Consider the following 14,843-nt stretch of genomic DNA (forward strand, 5'->3'; position numbering starts at 1 on the left):
TCTAAGTTCTTGGTGGAGCAATATCCTTGGAATAGTCACAGACATAGTACAAAGGCACCAACACAAGTAAAGGAAAGGATTTTTGTCTTGGAGGTGTGTCCCAGGACCAATCGCGTGGCTACAAAGAAATCAAATCGAAATCCTCTCTAGATGTCACCATAGAGTCCCTGGCGCTCAGCTGACCTGCAGAGGCAAAGCAGGAGCCAGGCGAGGGACATTCCGTCCGCCCCACCTAGCAGGGGCGGGGCGCGACGTCAGCACGTCGGTCCTCACGTCCAGCTGGGAAAATACTGACCTGAGAGCCCAGGCTGGCGCAGGCCGCCCGCAAAGTCCAGGAGCCGAGCGCACTGCGGCTGCGCGAGCATGCCGGGGGTGGGGCTTCTGTACCGAGCGGCCCCTGAGGAGCGGCGGCCGGAGGGCCTGGTAAATCCCGAGACGCCGGAATGGTTAGCCGAGGGGCTGCTCCGCCCCCGGCTCCTCCCCGCCCCCGCCTCCCGCCGGCTCAGCTTCGGGTTGACACGGGGCTTAGCTCGGCAGGGCGGAGGGCAGCAAGTTAGCCCGCGGCTGGGTGGCGGCGGCAGGCCTGAGCGCGGTGAGGGGGCGCGGAGGTCGGGCGGAGGCGGCTGCCGGGCGCCGAGCGGGGTAGCGGGAGGGCCGGGGCGCGTGGGGCGCGGGGCTGCAGCCTGAGGGGCGCGGCCGGCCGGGCGGGTCCGGCTGGGGCCGGTTGGAGTTGATTGGCGTGCCTGACGTTTGTCGTACTTGCTCTTAGCGGGGACGCGGGGAGCTCCCCCGGAGGTGGTCCCTGCCTCGGGGTGCTGGCTCCTTTCCTCTAGCGTGGAGAGGTAGAGGCCAGGTAGACAGGGGTAACGTTCACGGTGTAGATGGTTAAAACAAACAAACCAGGAATTCCTCCGGCCCTCCCCCACGCCCTGCCCTGCTACGCTGCAAACATTCCCAGCAACTTTTAAGTAGCAGGCTAGAGATCGCAGAGATTTGATGTTTGATCCGTGTTTCTGGTCTTTTAAGTAAAGGCAAACACGTTATTAGAGAGTAGTTTTCTCTTGCCATCTATTGTAGTTTTGGTGGTGAACATGCCTGGAAGATTTTAGTACTTTATGTTGATGTTAGTCGCGGGGTACAAAACAGCTTCTCTGAGATCCAATCAGATTAGAAAATTATTATCCCTTTTATTGGGTAAGCAAGGCAGACAAATATTTGTATAAAAAAAATGAATGTAGAAAAACGTTGGGTATTTTTGTATTTCACAGACTTATTTACAAGCCCAGCTACTACTGATGAAGATGTGTTGGGAGAGTGGCTGCTGAAATTGACCTTTACTGACCCGAGACAGTTTTATTTGTTTTACTTGTTTATCCCCCTGCTTTGAGTTTTACTGCAACGGCTGAGAAACTTGAAAAATAAAATAACATGCTGTGGTCTTGAACCTTCTTTCTGAGGAAATACTGAGGTGCCAAAGTGGAAAGCCAGAATGGCAGCCAGAGAGAGGCTCTTTGAACTTTGGATGCTTTATTGTACAAAGGTAATTGCTTTTATTTCTGTACTTAAAAATACGTGATTATAAAATTTTGTATTCAGCATTATGATCTCAGATGCCTAGTGTGTTTGTTCGTATTAATAATCCTGAATTGGCAGGTGTGGTGGAACATGCCTTTAATGCCAGCACTTGAGAGCAGAGGCAGATGGAGAGAGAGTTCTGTGAGTTCAAGTCCATTCTAAGAGAGTTCTAGGAAAGCCAGGGCTGCATAGAGAGCTCCTGTCTCAAAACAAAACACCCTAACAGCAGCCTCCCAATCCTGAATTTTAAAAACATTTAAGAGATTTTGTATTTTCCATAGTTTTTCAGATTTGAGTACATTGACCACTGGCCTATTATTAAAAACTTAACAATGTGTTTTTTGATATTGTCTTCAATGATCTCAAAATTATATAGGTAAAATTGTGCCTATGAAAGGAAAATAAAACTTTTTTTGTGTGTGTAGGATGTGTGGGACACACGGGTGCCATGGTACTTTTATAGAGGTCTGGGGACAGCTTTGTGGATTTGGGTTTCTCTCTCCACCTTTCCATAGCTACCTAGGGTTGTATTTAGGTCTGCCGGATCATGTGGCCTATGCTTTAACCATGGAGCCATTTTACTTGGAAACAGTTGACCTTTAATGCTGTTTTTGGCTTAAGGACTCTTTTGTGAGGATATTAAACTTTTTTCAGCAGCCTTTTATGATTTTATTTTTATTGATTTGAGGTGGTTATGTGATTACCATTGTGTTAGCACATACTAGCACTATCTCATTTGATACTAACTAGAGTCTGGAAAGGTGGGTATTGTAATTATTCCTTTTCACTGATGAGAGAACTGGTGTAGGAGTGAATTTGAAATCCAAAAGCACGTGATTCAGGTCCCCATGCTTTAAAAAATCATTTTAACTCTGTAAGGTTTTGCCATTCAGAAATAATTTCTTGGACTTACTTCATGTGGATTTTGCATGGAAAGTTAGATTTTAGGTCATTGATACTAATTGAGGGTGCTTCTCAAGTAAGGATCCATACTACTACTTTGAAGATACTGGCAATGGCCAGAGAAGCATCCTTAGTATATTTAAGTTAACTTAGGTATTTGTGATTATGCTCTCAGGTCACAGCCTGCAGTTTTACATTATTTTTTTGGGGGGGGGGCTTTTTTCTTTTAATATAATTTCAGATATTTTATTTTATTTATTTTTATTTTATGTGTGTTGACATTTTGCCTGCATGTTTGTCTTTGTGAGGGCATCAGATCTTGGAGTTACAGATAGTTGTTAGTTGCCACATGGGTCCTGGGAATTGAACCCAGGTCCTCTGGAGGAGAAGTTAGTGCCACTGAGCCACCTCTCCAGCCCCAATTTCAGCTATTTAAAAATCAAATTATTCCTTAAAAGCCATCTACTTTTCACTGGAGTTTTCCTTAACTTCCTGGTTAGATCTCCAAGTTGAAGGCCAGCCTGATCCACATAGAGAGTTGCAGGTCAGCCACTGCTACATTATTAAAGTATATCTCTGTACATACATATGTGCACAGACGTGCACACATACATATTTTGAAATGTTACTATGAAATTTTAAAATAGCTTCCAGGCTTATGTAATTGACAGAAACATCTTTAAAAAATAGACAACCCTTTCAATAAAAAGGGAATCTATTGCATCCAGACACTTTTGAACATAGTCACTAATTAATACTTTAGCCAAAAGTTAAAATGAAATTTAAATATGATTGTCTAATAATTTTAAAATGACTTGTTAAAAATATATCAAACTTTCTAATTTTCACCATTTTCAGAATAAGAAAAGGTAAATTAGATTACATTGTTTTACTAATTATGTTTTTTTCTAGGTAGATTGAGTGTCAGTATTGAAAAGATTTTATGTTATTGACATTCCCTGTGTTTTTTTTGTTTGTTTGTTTTGTTTTGTTATATACATGAATCCTTTTGTCATGATCTCAGGTTGTGTCCCTGAGCTCGATTTAACCCTACTGTTAAATTTTGAAGCCTTTCTTCTTGACAGAAAGATAAATTTGATTTTTACCATTAAATTTAAATCATGTTTCGTCTTAATAGAATTTATTTTTATTGTTTCAAAGAATGGCTGTTTAAAAATTTTGATTTTTTTTGTATATATTATCAGTTCATGGGTAGATGATGAACTTGTTAGATAACAACTTCTAAGTGTACAGCTCACAAATGGAACTCATCTCCCCACTGAGGTTGCTAACCAGTGGATGATTGATCTTTGGCCCTATCCTATTGTTCCTACTCTAGCAGTTAGTCCCTCAAAACATGATTTCCCACCAACATCGGACACATTTTAAGGTCTTTTTGCTTTGCATTTTATTTATTTATTCATTTATATATTTATTTGGGATTTTCAAGGCCTGGTTTCTCTGTGTTGACCTGGTTGTCTTGGAACCAAGTTCTATTAGACCAGGCTGACTTCAAACACAGAGATCCACTTGCCTCTGCCTCCCAAATGAGGGGATTAAATGTATATAGCAGTACCACCCAATTGCGTTTTATTCTTTTGATGAGTTTTCATGCAATTTAAAGACTTTCCAGATCTTCTAAAAACATTATATCAGCTTAGTTCTGAGATCTTCTTAGCCTTTGTGGCTTCTAATTGTGAGGTACAGTTTTGGCTCTGATATTTTGTTTGTGACCATGAGTAAGACTTTTTGTGCTTGTTTTGTCATTTGCTAAGTAATATTGTATGCTTAGGGAGGATGCTTGTCCAACTCACCAAGGTTTTTTATTTGTAGACTTACATGATGTATGGATGTTTTGCCTGTGTATATGTCTTTGCACCACATTTCTGCCTGGTGTCGATGGAGTCTAGAGAGGTCATGGGATCCTCTGGAACTATAAATATGGACATTTGTGGCCTGGGGATTGAACCTAGGTCCTCTGGAAGAACAGTCAGTGTGCTTAACCTCTGAGCCATCTCTTCAGCTTCAGATTTTTTTTTCCCTTTTTGAGTTAATGAATCTCTGTGAGGTTTTGAAAATTGTTTATCTTTGGATTTGGGTACTTGTAAACTGGCAAGTGTAGAGCCTTGATTCAGGTTCTAGTTTGGGTATGATAGGCTATAATAGTTCATAAATGCAGTCTTCACCAATTATTTTTATCTATTTTATGAGGATTTTTTCATGACTAATATTAAAGGACCTTTTATTTGTAAGGATATATAGAGAATAACCTTTTATCATTTATTGATGGTTTCCTTAAAAGAAAGTCATGCTGCGTAAATGATTGATTCCCTTTGCCAACTTCTAGAACAGTGATTTGATTAACAAAATGAACAGTTTCTCTGGAATGCTGAAGATTATTTTTAATTAATTAATTAATTTGTAAAAGTATTTATTATATATAGTGTTCTGCCTGACTGTATGTCTGCATGCCAGAAGAGGGCACCCGATCTCATTCCAGATGCTTGTGAGCCACTATGTGGTTGCTGGGAATTGAACTCCGGACTTCTGGAAGAGCAGCCTGTGCTCTTAACCTCTGAATCATCTCTTCAGCACCCCCTCCCATTTATTTTTAATGATTAAAATTTAAACAGTGTTTACCATTTTGCTACTCCACTTGATTTTTTGAGTATATGAAACATTGTATCCATACCCAGTTAAAGAAGAAATCTTTGACGATCACGCAGTGAATTTATGACATCTTTCATAATTGCCACAGTGCTAAACTGACTTCGGTACATGTACTCCAGTACATCAGTAGTAAGTCACTCTTGTCATGTTTTGGATGTTGCCACTGATTAGTTTGAAAGATTAGTAGAAGCACCCTTGGCTTATACTGCTTTGTAGAAGGAATGCTATGGACTGTGTCTACTTACTCATCTGAGTTCAAAACTAAATGTTAGGAATTAAAATCTGAGTAGAAGCTTCTATTTTAGCAGGTGGATCTCATATTTGTTGAACATTTGGTAAAACACTTGGTATTTTTCTTATTTTTAATAGGTTTTTCTTAAATTAGCCAGTATTTATGGAGTGTGCTCTGTTTTAATACATGTACACATGAGATAAGCCAGGCTAATTAACATATATATTCCCTCACATAATTACTTTGTGATGTGCAGTTTGTTTTGTTACCAAATGTTTCAGATATAATTTTTCTTACGTTATACTTCCAACAGTAGGGTTTAATTGCATTGTTTGAAATATGGCTATTTATAATAGATTTGTTGACTTATGTATTTCTTACATAAGAAGATACAGTATTCCTGTTCTCTGAACATTGCTTCATTAGTGCATGTGACCACTTATTCAACTTACGTGTAGTCTGAACATTCTTGCTTTCAAAACCATCTCTGCCTAAGGTCAAGGATTTGCTTGACAGTGCATTACATACAGCTCTTAAAAGTTAGACATTAAATTTGAACAGCTCTAATCTAGTATCTGATTTTTATACTTCTCTGGATATATTTATAGAGTAGACAGTTAATTTGGATGTTCTCTCTTTGCCTTTTGATTAGTTTGGATAAGGGTTTGTCAGTCTAAAGAACCGGTGCTATGAACTTTCCTCGTAGCACTGCTTTCATAGTGTCCCATAGGTTTGGATTCGTTGTGCCTCCATTTTCGTTGAATTCTAGGAAGTTTTTAATTTCTTTATTCATTTATTCATTGACCCAGGGGTGATTCAGTAGTTCACTATTCAATTTCCATGAGTTTGTAGGCTTTCTGAGAGTAGTATTGTTATTAAATTCTAACTTTTATCTGATAAAAAGGGGGTTACTCCACTTTTTTTTTGTATCTGTGGATGTTTGCTTTGTTACTGAGTATATGATCAATTTTAGAGAATGTTCCATGAGGTGCTGAGAAGAAGGTATATTCTTTTTTGTTTGGGTGGAATGTTCTATAGATGTCTGTTAAGTCCATTTGATTCATTACATCTGTTAATTCTCTTATTGCTCTGTTAAGTTTCTGTCTTGTTGACCTGTCCATTGGGAAGAGTGGAGTGTGTTGAAGTCTCCTACTATTGGTGTGTGGGATTTGATGTGCGATTTAAGCTTTAGTAATGTTTCTTTTACATATGTGGGTGCTCTTGTATTAGGCCATAGATGTTCAGGATTGAGGCTGCATCTTGATGAATTGTTCTTGTTATGAGTATAAAGTGTCCTTCTCCATGTCATCCGATTGATTTTAGTTTGAAATCAGTTTTGTTAGATATTAGTATAGCCACACCTGCTTGTTTCTTAGGTCCTTTGATTGGAAAACCTTTTCCCAACCATTTACTCTGAGCTTGTGTCTATCTTTGAGGTTGAGGTGTGTTTCTTGTATACAGCAGAAGGTTGGATCCTGTTTTTGTATCCATTTTCTTAACCAGTGTCTTTTTATAGGTGAATTGAATCCATTGATATTAAGTGATATTAATAATCAGTGGTAGTTATTCCGGTTTATTTTTTTGATAGTAGTGCTTGTGTGTTTGTCTTCTTTGGTTACACTGCTGGGAGGTTATATGTTGCCAGTGTTTTTGTGGGTACAACTAACTTTCTTGAGTTGGGGTTTTCCTTCTAGTACTTTCTGTGGGACTGGGTTTGTGGGTATGTATTGGTTAATTCCGTTTTTGTCATGGAGTATCTTGTTTTCTCCATTGATGGTGATTGAAAGCTTTGTTGGGTATGGTAGTCTGGGCTTGCATCCCGGGGTCTCTTAGTATCTGCAGCACATCTGTCCAGGACCTTCTGACTTTCAAAGTTTCCATTGAGAAATTGGCTGTAATTCTGCTAGGTCTACCTTTAAATGTTACTTGACCTTTTTCCTTTACAGCTCTTAATATTTTTTCTTTAGTCTGTATGTTTTGTGTTTTGATTATCATATGTCAGGGTGACTTTTTGTTTTGTTTTATTTTGTTTTTTTGATCCAGTCTATTTGGTGGTCTGTAAGCTTCTTGTATCTTCATAGGTTCTTTAGGTTGGGAAAGTTTTCTTCTATGATTTCATTGAATATATTTTCTGTGCCTTTGAGCTGTATTTCTTCTCCTTCTATCCCTATTATTCTTAGGTTTGTTCTTTTCATAGTGTCCCATATTTCATGGATGTTTTGTGTTAAGAATTTGTTGGATTTAATGTTTTCTTTGGCCATTGAATCTATTTTTTTCTATAGTATTTTCAACACCCGAGAGTCTTTCTTTTATCTCTTGTATTCTGTTGGTTATACTTGTCTCTGTAGTTCCTGTTCATTTACCCAGGTTTTCCATATCCAGAATTTCCTTGGTTTGTGTTTTCTTTATTACCCCTATTTCAGTTTTCAAGTCTTGAACTGTTTACTTCACCTGTTTGATTGTTTTTTTCTTGGTTTTCTTAGGTTTCTTTGAATGATTTATTAATTTCTTCCAATTTTTTGTTTGTCTTTTCCTCTGTTTCTTTAAGGGAGTTTTTCATTTCCTCTTTAAAGATATTCATCATTTTCATAAAGTTATATTTAAAGGCATTTTCTTCTTCTTCTGGGTTAGGATGATCAAGTCCTTCTGTTTTGTTTTTGCTTGATTCTGGTGTTAGCATGTTGTTTTTTAGGTTGGTGGAGGACTTCTTGCATTGGTGTCTACCAATCTCTTCCTTCAAATGAGGCCTGCAGTGTCTTTGTGTCTTGGTCCAATCTTTGGAGTGTTTGGAAGTTTTTCTTGGTTTGCTCTTTACTGTCAGTGTCTGTCTCAGAAAGCTTCTGAGGTCTCTCTAAGCTGATTTTCATGGTCTTCTTTCCTTGTTCGTTCTCTTGATCCTCTCACTTGGTCCCTCAGTATTGTAGCAAGCACTTAGCTCATAGGCAGGGTGGGGCTAGTAGCTTAGAGGGTCTGGTAGATGGAATTGGTTTTGGGGAGCCTACCTGCAGGACAGTATTCTGCTGGCTGGCTAGAAAAGCCAAGGGATTTGGGGAAGGATCCCCAGGGTTTTGTCCTACTGTGGAGGCCCTAGAGAGTGGGGTGTCCCACCGTGTAGCTGTTCACTCACCTCTTAAGTCCCCTTAGTATTGGAGCAAGCCGTGTTTCAGAGTGCAATAGAGGTTGCAGGAGGATAGGTGTGTTTGTCTCATTTTCATTCTAGTTGGAAAAAATTATCACCAAGTGATAGAGGGGCAACATTTTGAAATGTGCCATAAAGTAGGTTGAAAATCAGTACTCATTAATTATTATGTTTTTTTAGACAGTGTCATTTATCCTAGGCTCGTGTAGAACTCTTTTTTTTAAATTAAATTTATTATGTGTGAATGTTTTGGCTACTTGTATATATACGTACCACTTGTGTACTTGGTGCTGTGAAGGTCAGAAGAGGCATTGGATTCCTTGGAACTGAAGTTTGTGATTGTGACTCATCATTTAGGTGCTGGGGGCGGATCTATGATCCTCTACCGTAGCAGCAAGTGCTCTAGCCCAGCCAGGGCTCTTGATATTCCTGTTTTATCCTCTCTAGTACTGATGCTATAGGGATATTTGATCATTTTTCTGATACTGTTGATATTCAGATTACATTGAAAAATTAAGTGGAGCTCGTAGAAATGGATCCAAAATTTAGTTCTGATTCTGCTTTTGATCTTAAGGACCTCAAATTTGATCATCTAGTTTCCTTATATTTCTATTTTCTCATCTGTCAAAATGGAAAAATAAAGTAGCTTTTATTTATCTCTCAAAGTTGTTGAGGAAAAATAAATTTGTTTTATTGACATTTACATTAAAAGTATGAAAATGTTATTAGTATTTTGTATCATAATTTCTGTTGGTCTTTATATTTACAGTCAAGGGTAGTTTTTCTCTTTGGTGGTAATGAAGCTGAGCTAATAAAATATCTTAAGTTTTAATATTAATTTTCAGATTGCCTTTTAAGTAAGCATAGTGCTTACTTATTTTGAATAATAGTATGACTTTTTATTCCTCTAACTCTAAACAAACTTTGTTTTGAACCTTTGTGATGCTTCATTTCCTGATGTTGCCCTTTGTCCTTCTAAATCTGGAATATGACTGAAATAGATAGTTTTGCAGTGAGCTCAGAGTAAAGCTCCTATTTAGAATAAAAGTTTCCTGTATAGTGAAAGTAGGAGTTAATGATATTTTATTTAGATAAAAAGTAATGCACTTTCTTTAATATAGATTTTGAAAACTTGTACTGGTGGCTTCTAATTACATGTTTGTTTCAGGTCACGGATACTTTATATCAGAAGACCTGGAGCTTGTCTTTAGGAAATGAATATTACCTCTGTGGTTTGGTTTGTGCTCATCATGTACTAATCTTTCAAAATGTTAAAATGGCATGAAAACTTTTTATTGTTGGCCTGGTCATGGTGACACACATCTTTATCTGTATATTCAGGATGCGTACAAAGATCTCTGAGTTCAAGACCAGCTTGGTCTACATGAAGAGTTTCAGACTAGCCTGGCTGTGTAGTGAGACCCTGTCTCAAAAATCACATTTTTAAAAAATTCTTTTGATTATCTAAAGTTCCCTAGTAGTTGGTAGCATATGTAGCATTTAATCTATGCTTTGGAAACTGATACTTTGGCAAAATTAAGTAGTACAAGATTACTAGGTTTTCAGGTGAGCATTTTGAGTTTCTGGTCCTTGAAGGATAGTCAGGTGCTTCAGAAGTAGATATGGAGTTCAAAAGGGAGGTTTGTGCTAGAAATAAATATTTGAGAATTATATTAGAAATTATCTGTACATAAGAAGAAGAGGGTAAAAGTCATGATGTTTTGGACCTGAAGAATTTCTGTTAGGAAGAGAGAAGTCCAATATTTTCATGTCTTAGACATATAATAACATATGTTTAGGAGTTTGAATGGGAGACTAAGAGTGTTGGTGCCTCAGAAAGTAGAACGGTTTGTGAAATAGTCCAGAAGAATAAAATATAGCATTCAAGAAAAGCATTTGGAAGGCTGGGTGTAGTAGTTCACATTTGTGCTCTTAGTACTCAGAAGGCTGAGACAGGAGAATTCATAGCTCCAGAACAAAATGAAAAACTAGGGCCGAGGAGGAGGCTCAGTGTCTGACATTCTTGTTTTGGAAGTGTAGGTGCTAGAGTTCTGGCATTAGTGCACATCTGTAATTCCAGTTAGCTACAGTGAGTTGGAGACAGGTGAACCAGTTAGCCTGTGTTCAGTGGTGAATAAGAGACTCTACCTCAAGAGAGATGGAAGGTTAGGAACTTTATATGGTTGCTTGGTACACACACACACACACACACACACACACACACACACACGTGAGTCTCTCTCACACTCAAAAAATTACTCCTCCAGACATTGTGGAGGTTGTTGGTAGTTTCAGTAAAGCAGTCTATAAAGAGTGATAATGAAAGATGTTAAAAATAAAAGTTCTCTACTTATTTATTCATTTAATCGTATTAGAGAATGAATCCATGTCCTCATATGCTAAACAGGTGCAGTACTGTTGAGCTACAAACCCCTTGTCTTTCTCATTTTTGTTATTAAATTCAGAATTAAATTGGTTACCATGCTGCTTTTATCGTTTAAAAAGTTTCCTTTTGTTTTTCTTTCTTTTTTTTTTTTTTGCATTAAACTGGTCAAGAATATTGGTCTGTAGACCACATTTTGGCATCTAGAACATTGAAATAGTCTGAAATTTCCAAATATCCTTCTGTAATTCTAGAATTGTATGATGTAAGGAACTTATTACTCCATGAATTATGTTCCCATAATTTTGTGTAACAATATTGTTTGCTTCTAAGATGATGGACATAGCTAACAAGTTAATAGGAATAACACAAACATCAAAGATTCTTACATGTAAGTTAGGCATCCCAGAAACCAACGTCTGATAGCTCTCTGAAACTGCAGTTTTAGGAATAAAGCTTTGCTGAGTTATTCTGTTTGCATGTTGAGTTGCCCTTGCTACAGCTTTTCCTTTACTGCAAAATTACACGACAAGTTTTCTATAAGGGAGCTGGTGGTGGTGGCACAAGCGATGGGGAAAAATGCAGATAGATCTCCAAGTTCAAGGCAAACCGAGGTCAGTTATGACACACTGTTTAAAAAAGCCAAAAACCTTAAGCCTTCCCAAACCACAACAAAAAAGTAGTTTTTTTTTGTTGTTGTTTTGTTTTTTGAGTCAGGGTTTATCAGTGGCTTTGGAGCCTGTTCTGGCACTCACTCTGTAGACTAGGCTGGCCTCAAACTCAGTGATCCACCTGCCTCTGCCTCCCAAGTGCTGGTATTAAAGGTGTGCACCACCACCGCCCAACTTAACAGTTTTTACTGCAAAGTAATATACTGAAATCAAGAATCCATTCTATCGCAGTTCACTTTCTTGACCACAGTTGTTCATATCCCTGCTATATGTAAAGTGTACTTTTTTTTATCAGTAACTTAAAACGTCCTGTATATGTACTTAATCTTGAACCAGGATCTTGTGATGACATAGACATACATTATCAAGTCCATTTGTGACTTCTCTTGATACTAAAGTCTGAATTTAGAAGACATCGTCAATATATGTGCACCACAAAGCTAACACAGAGTGTTAGAACTAAAATGGGAGCGCCACAATAAAGATCTCATGGAAGAGAAGAATGATAGGCACATAAGTAATAGTTCGTGGCAACCCTGAAAACCAAGTAATCCTTCTACCTCCAGAAAACTAAACTGCTATGGTTTTATACTGTCAACGTCACTCTTTTATTTCTTCTGCCCCTGTACTCTTGGGAATTCTTATTTTTCTATAATTTTCCTTTTTGCCTTTCTTTTTTTTTTGAATCTTAAGTGGGTCTAAAAGTCTGTCTGTTCTTTAGATTTGAAAGTCACTCAAGATGATGAATGTTCTGCTAAGTCTGCTTCTGGGTCTCTCTTGTCTAGTGGTGTTGTCTAATACCTCCAGTGTATACTCTATTGGAATTAAGGAAACTGCCTGTTCCTTATTTTAGTAGTAAAGATTGGGTTTTTCCACCACTGAACACTCTGAAGCTAAAATATATATGTATGGGTTTGCATATGGCTACTTTTGACTCGGGTCAGTATAGTTTATAATGATAGTTTTTATCTTTAGGTCTTCTGGTGCTGTTTGCTGTATGGCGTGTTTGCCATTCTTAGAACATTGTTGAGTGTAATTTTGTATGAAAACATTGAGATTCAGATATCAGGCTACTCCTAAACTTCAGAAAAATGGTAATTGGGTCATAGATTTTACGTGTTTGTTTTTGGCATTCAGTAGCTAACCATTTTTTGCTTGTTTTGTTTTTGTTTTTTTGAGACAGGGTTTCTCCATATCCCTGCCTGGCCTGGAACTCACCTGCCTCTGCCTCCTGAGTGCTGGGGTTAAAGGTGTGTGCCACCACTGCCTAGTGTCATTTTATCTTTTTATTCAATTGGTATTTTGTTGTTGTTTTGTTTGTTTGTTTTTATTTTTGTTTCTTGAGCTGGGGACTCAGATTGTAGCTCTTGCTTGCCTGGAACTCAGTATTAGATCACACAGTCCTCTAGCCTTTGCCTCCTGAGTGCTGGGATTTAAGTCTAGGTGATATTGAGTTGACTGTAGCAGTCTTGAAATACTCACTATATTTGTGTGTTGTGTTAGTAAATGTACAGATAGGGAGGTAAGACCATGCTGTGGTGTTTCAGTATACTGAACTTAATCATGGGAGCGACTAAGAGGTAATCCTCTGCTCTGATGGAAAACTGGTAAGGAGAATAGAGTGATTATATTTTTATTGTTCTATACTGAGGAGAAATAATACAATCACTACTGTTTCTGATTTCAGGCTCCTTATTATGACCCTTAACAGCAAAGTGTAGTTATCTACAAATTCTTTCAAGCTGTACAAGATATTATTATTTTGTATGCTAACATTTTTATAGCCTTGATTTGATGGTTTCTGACTGAACCCATCCTTTTCTTTTTTTAACCTACTAAATCTACCCCTGCTGGCATGCATGGCTCACAGCCAGTATGGTGTAGTAGAATGGGCACCTGTTGAATTCATGTATCTTTGCAGCACTACAGTTTTTAGTTTTGACTTTGGACAAGTTATACATTCTTTTGTAATCTCTCAAATTAGGAAAACCAAATCCTTTCTGGATAGTGTAAGGTATAAATAAGAAAATGGGTTAAGGCCAGGCAGTGATGGCACACGCCTTTAATCTGATAATTTAGAGGGAGAGACGGGTGGATCATTGTGAGTTCGAGGCCAGCCTGTTCCAGGACAGGCTCCAAAGCTACAGAGAAACCCTGTCTTGAAAAGCAAAGCAAAACAAACAAACAAACAACAACAAAAAAAAAGATATAGGTTAAAAATACCTGCTGTTCCAGGCATTTTCCAGTAAATAGAGGATACCTTTTAGTTTTTCAAGACAGGGTTTCTCTGTAGCTTTCGGGTCTTTCTTGGAATTTGCTTTGTAGACCAGGCTGACCTCAGTCTCACAAAACCATCTGCCTCTGTGTTCTGAATGCTGGGATTATAGGCATGCACCACCACTGCCCAGTGAAGATACTTTTATGCTTCTTAAATGAAACAGTTCCTTTCTTCTCTGTGATTGTTCAGTTTCCTAGGGGAATTCTATGCTTTCTCAACACTTGGTAGTACTGACCTGTGGAGTCAGAATAAGGGCTTAAAATGTAGATCGGTACTAGAGTATTGGTATAGAATTTGAACCTGATACTAGAGAGTTGCTAAATAAAATATGAAGAGAAAGGCATTAATTTTTTACTGTGTGTGTGTGTGTGTGACTGTTTTGCGCCTAACTTTTACCATGAAGTAATCCTCTGCTTATTTTTCTTTTAAAGAAACTAATAAGGAGAACCCTGGGTACTTGTATTTTTGGAGTTCTAGCCCTAGTGGGTAAATAACTGAATAAATAGACAAATAACATTCTACTTTGAAACATAAAAAGCAAGTAATAAGTATTACAAAATTTCTCATGGTATTACTCTTTGTCTAAAATATTTCTACCTTCTGATTTGTCTTGTGAAGTTGTAGATAGTGGTGATTTATAAGCTGATTTTGAGTTAATATAGTAATAGAAAAATCCTGAAAGGTCAGCAATTATTATATATTCTGGGAACATTATTTGAGATTCTGGATTATAGCATAATGCTTTTATTTTAGGGAAATAAATAACTTTGCTAGTGATCCCTTTGCCTTAGATCAATGCTTAAGTTATGATGTTTAATGATTAAGTGTCTATACTCCTAAATTACTTGTTGAAATTTTTTTTTTTTTTTTTTTTTTTTTTTTTTTTTTTTTTTTGGTTTTTCGAGACAGGGTTTCTCTGTGGCTTTGGAGCCTGTCCTGGAACTAGCTCTGTAGACCAGGCTGGTCTCGAACTCACAGAGATCCGCCTACCT

At 37.8% G+C, this 14,843-nt stretch overlaps 1 protein-coding gene across 1 annotated transcript in view; it reads left to right on the plus strand.

The window, feature by feature from the left end:
- Window positions 1–503: 503 nt before the first annotated feature.
- Nbeal1 (neurobeachin like 1) overlaps window positions 504–14,843 on the plus strand; it is a 181,677-nt gene continuing 167,337 nt past the window's right edge. Inside the window, exons 1-2 of the mRNA XM_041658971.1 lie at window positions 504–592; window positions 1,269–1,540. Of these exons, the coding sequence (XP_041514905.1) occupies window positions 1,490–1,540 (51 nt within the window). The 5' untranslated portion in view covers window positions 504–592; window positions 1,269–1,489. The remainder of the gene's footprint in view (window positions 593–1,268; window positions 1,541–14,843) is intronic.

The sequence above is a fragment of the Microtus oregoni genome, unplaced genomic scaffold (genome assembly GCF_018167655.1).
Source record: "Microtus oregoni isolate MIOR12 unplaced genomic scaffold, Mior012 000010F_ref0000083, whole genome shotgun sequence".
Taxonomy (NCBI): Eukaryota; Metazoa; Chordata; class Mammalia; order Rodentia; family Cricetidae; genus Microtus; species Microtus oregoni.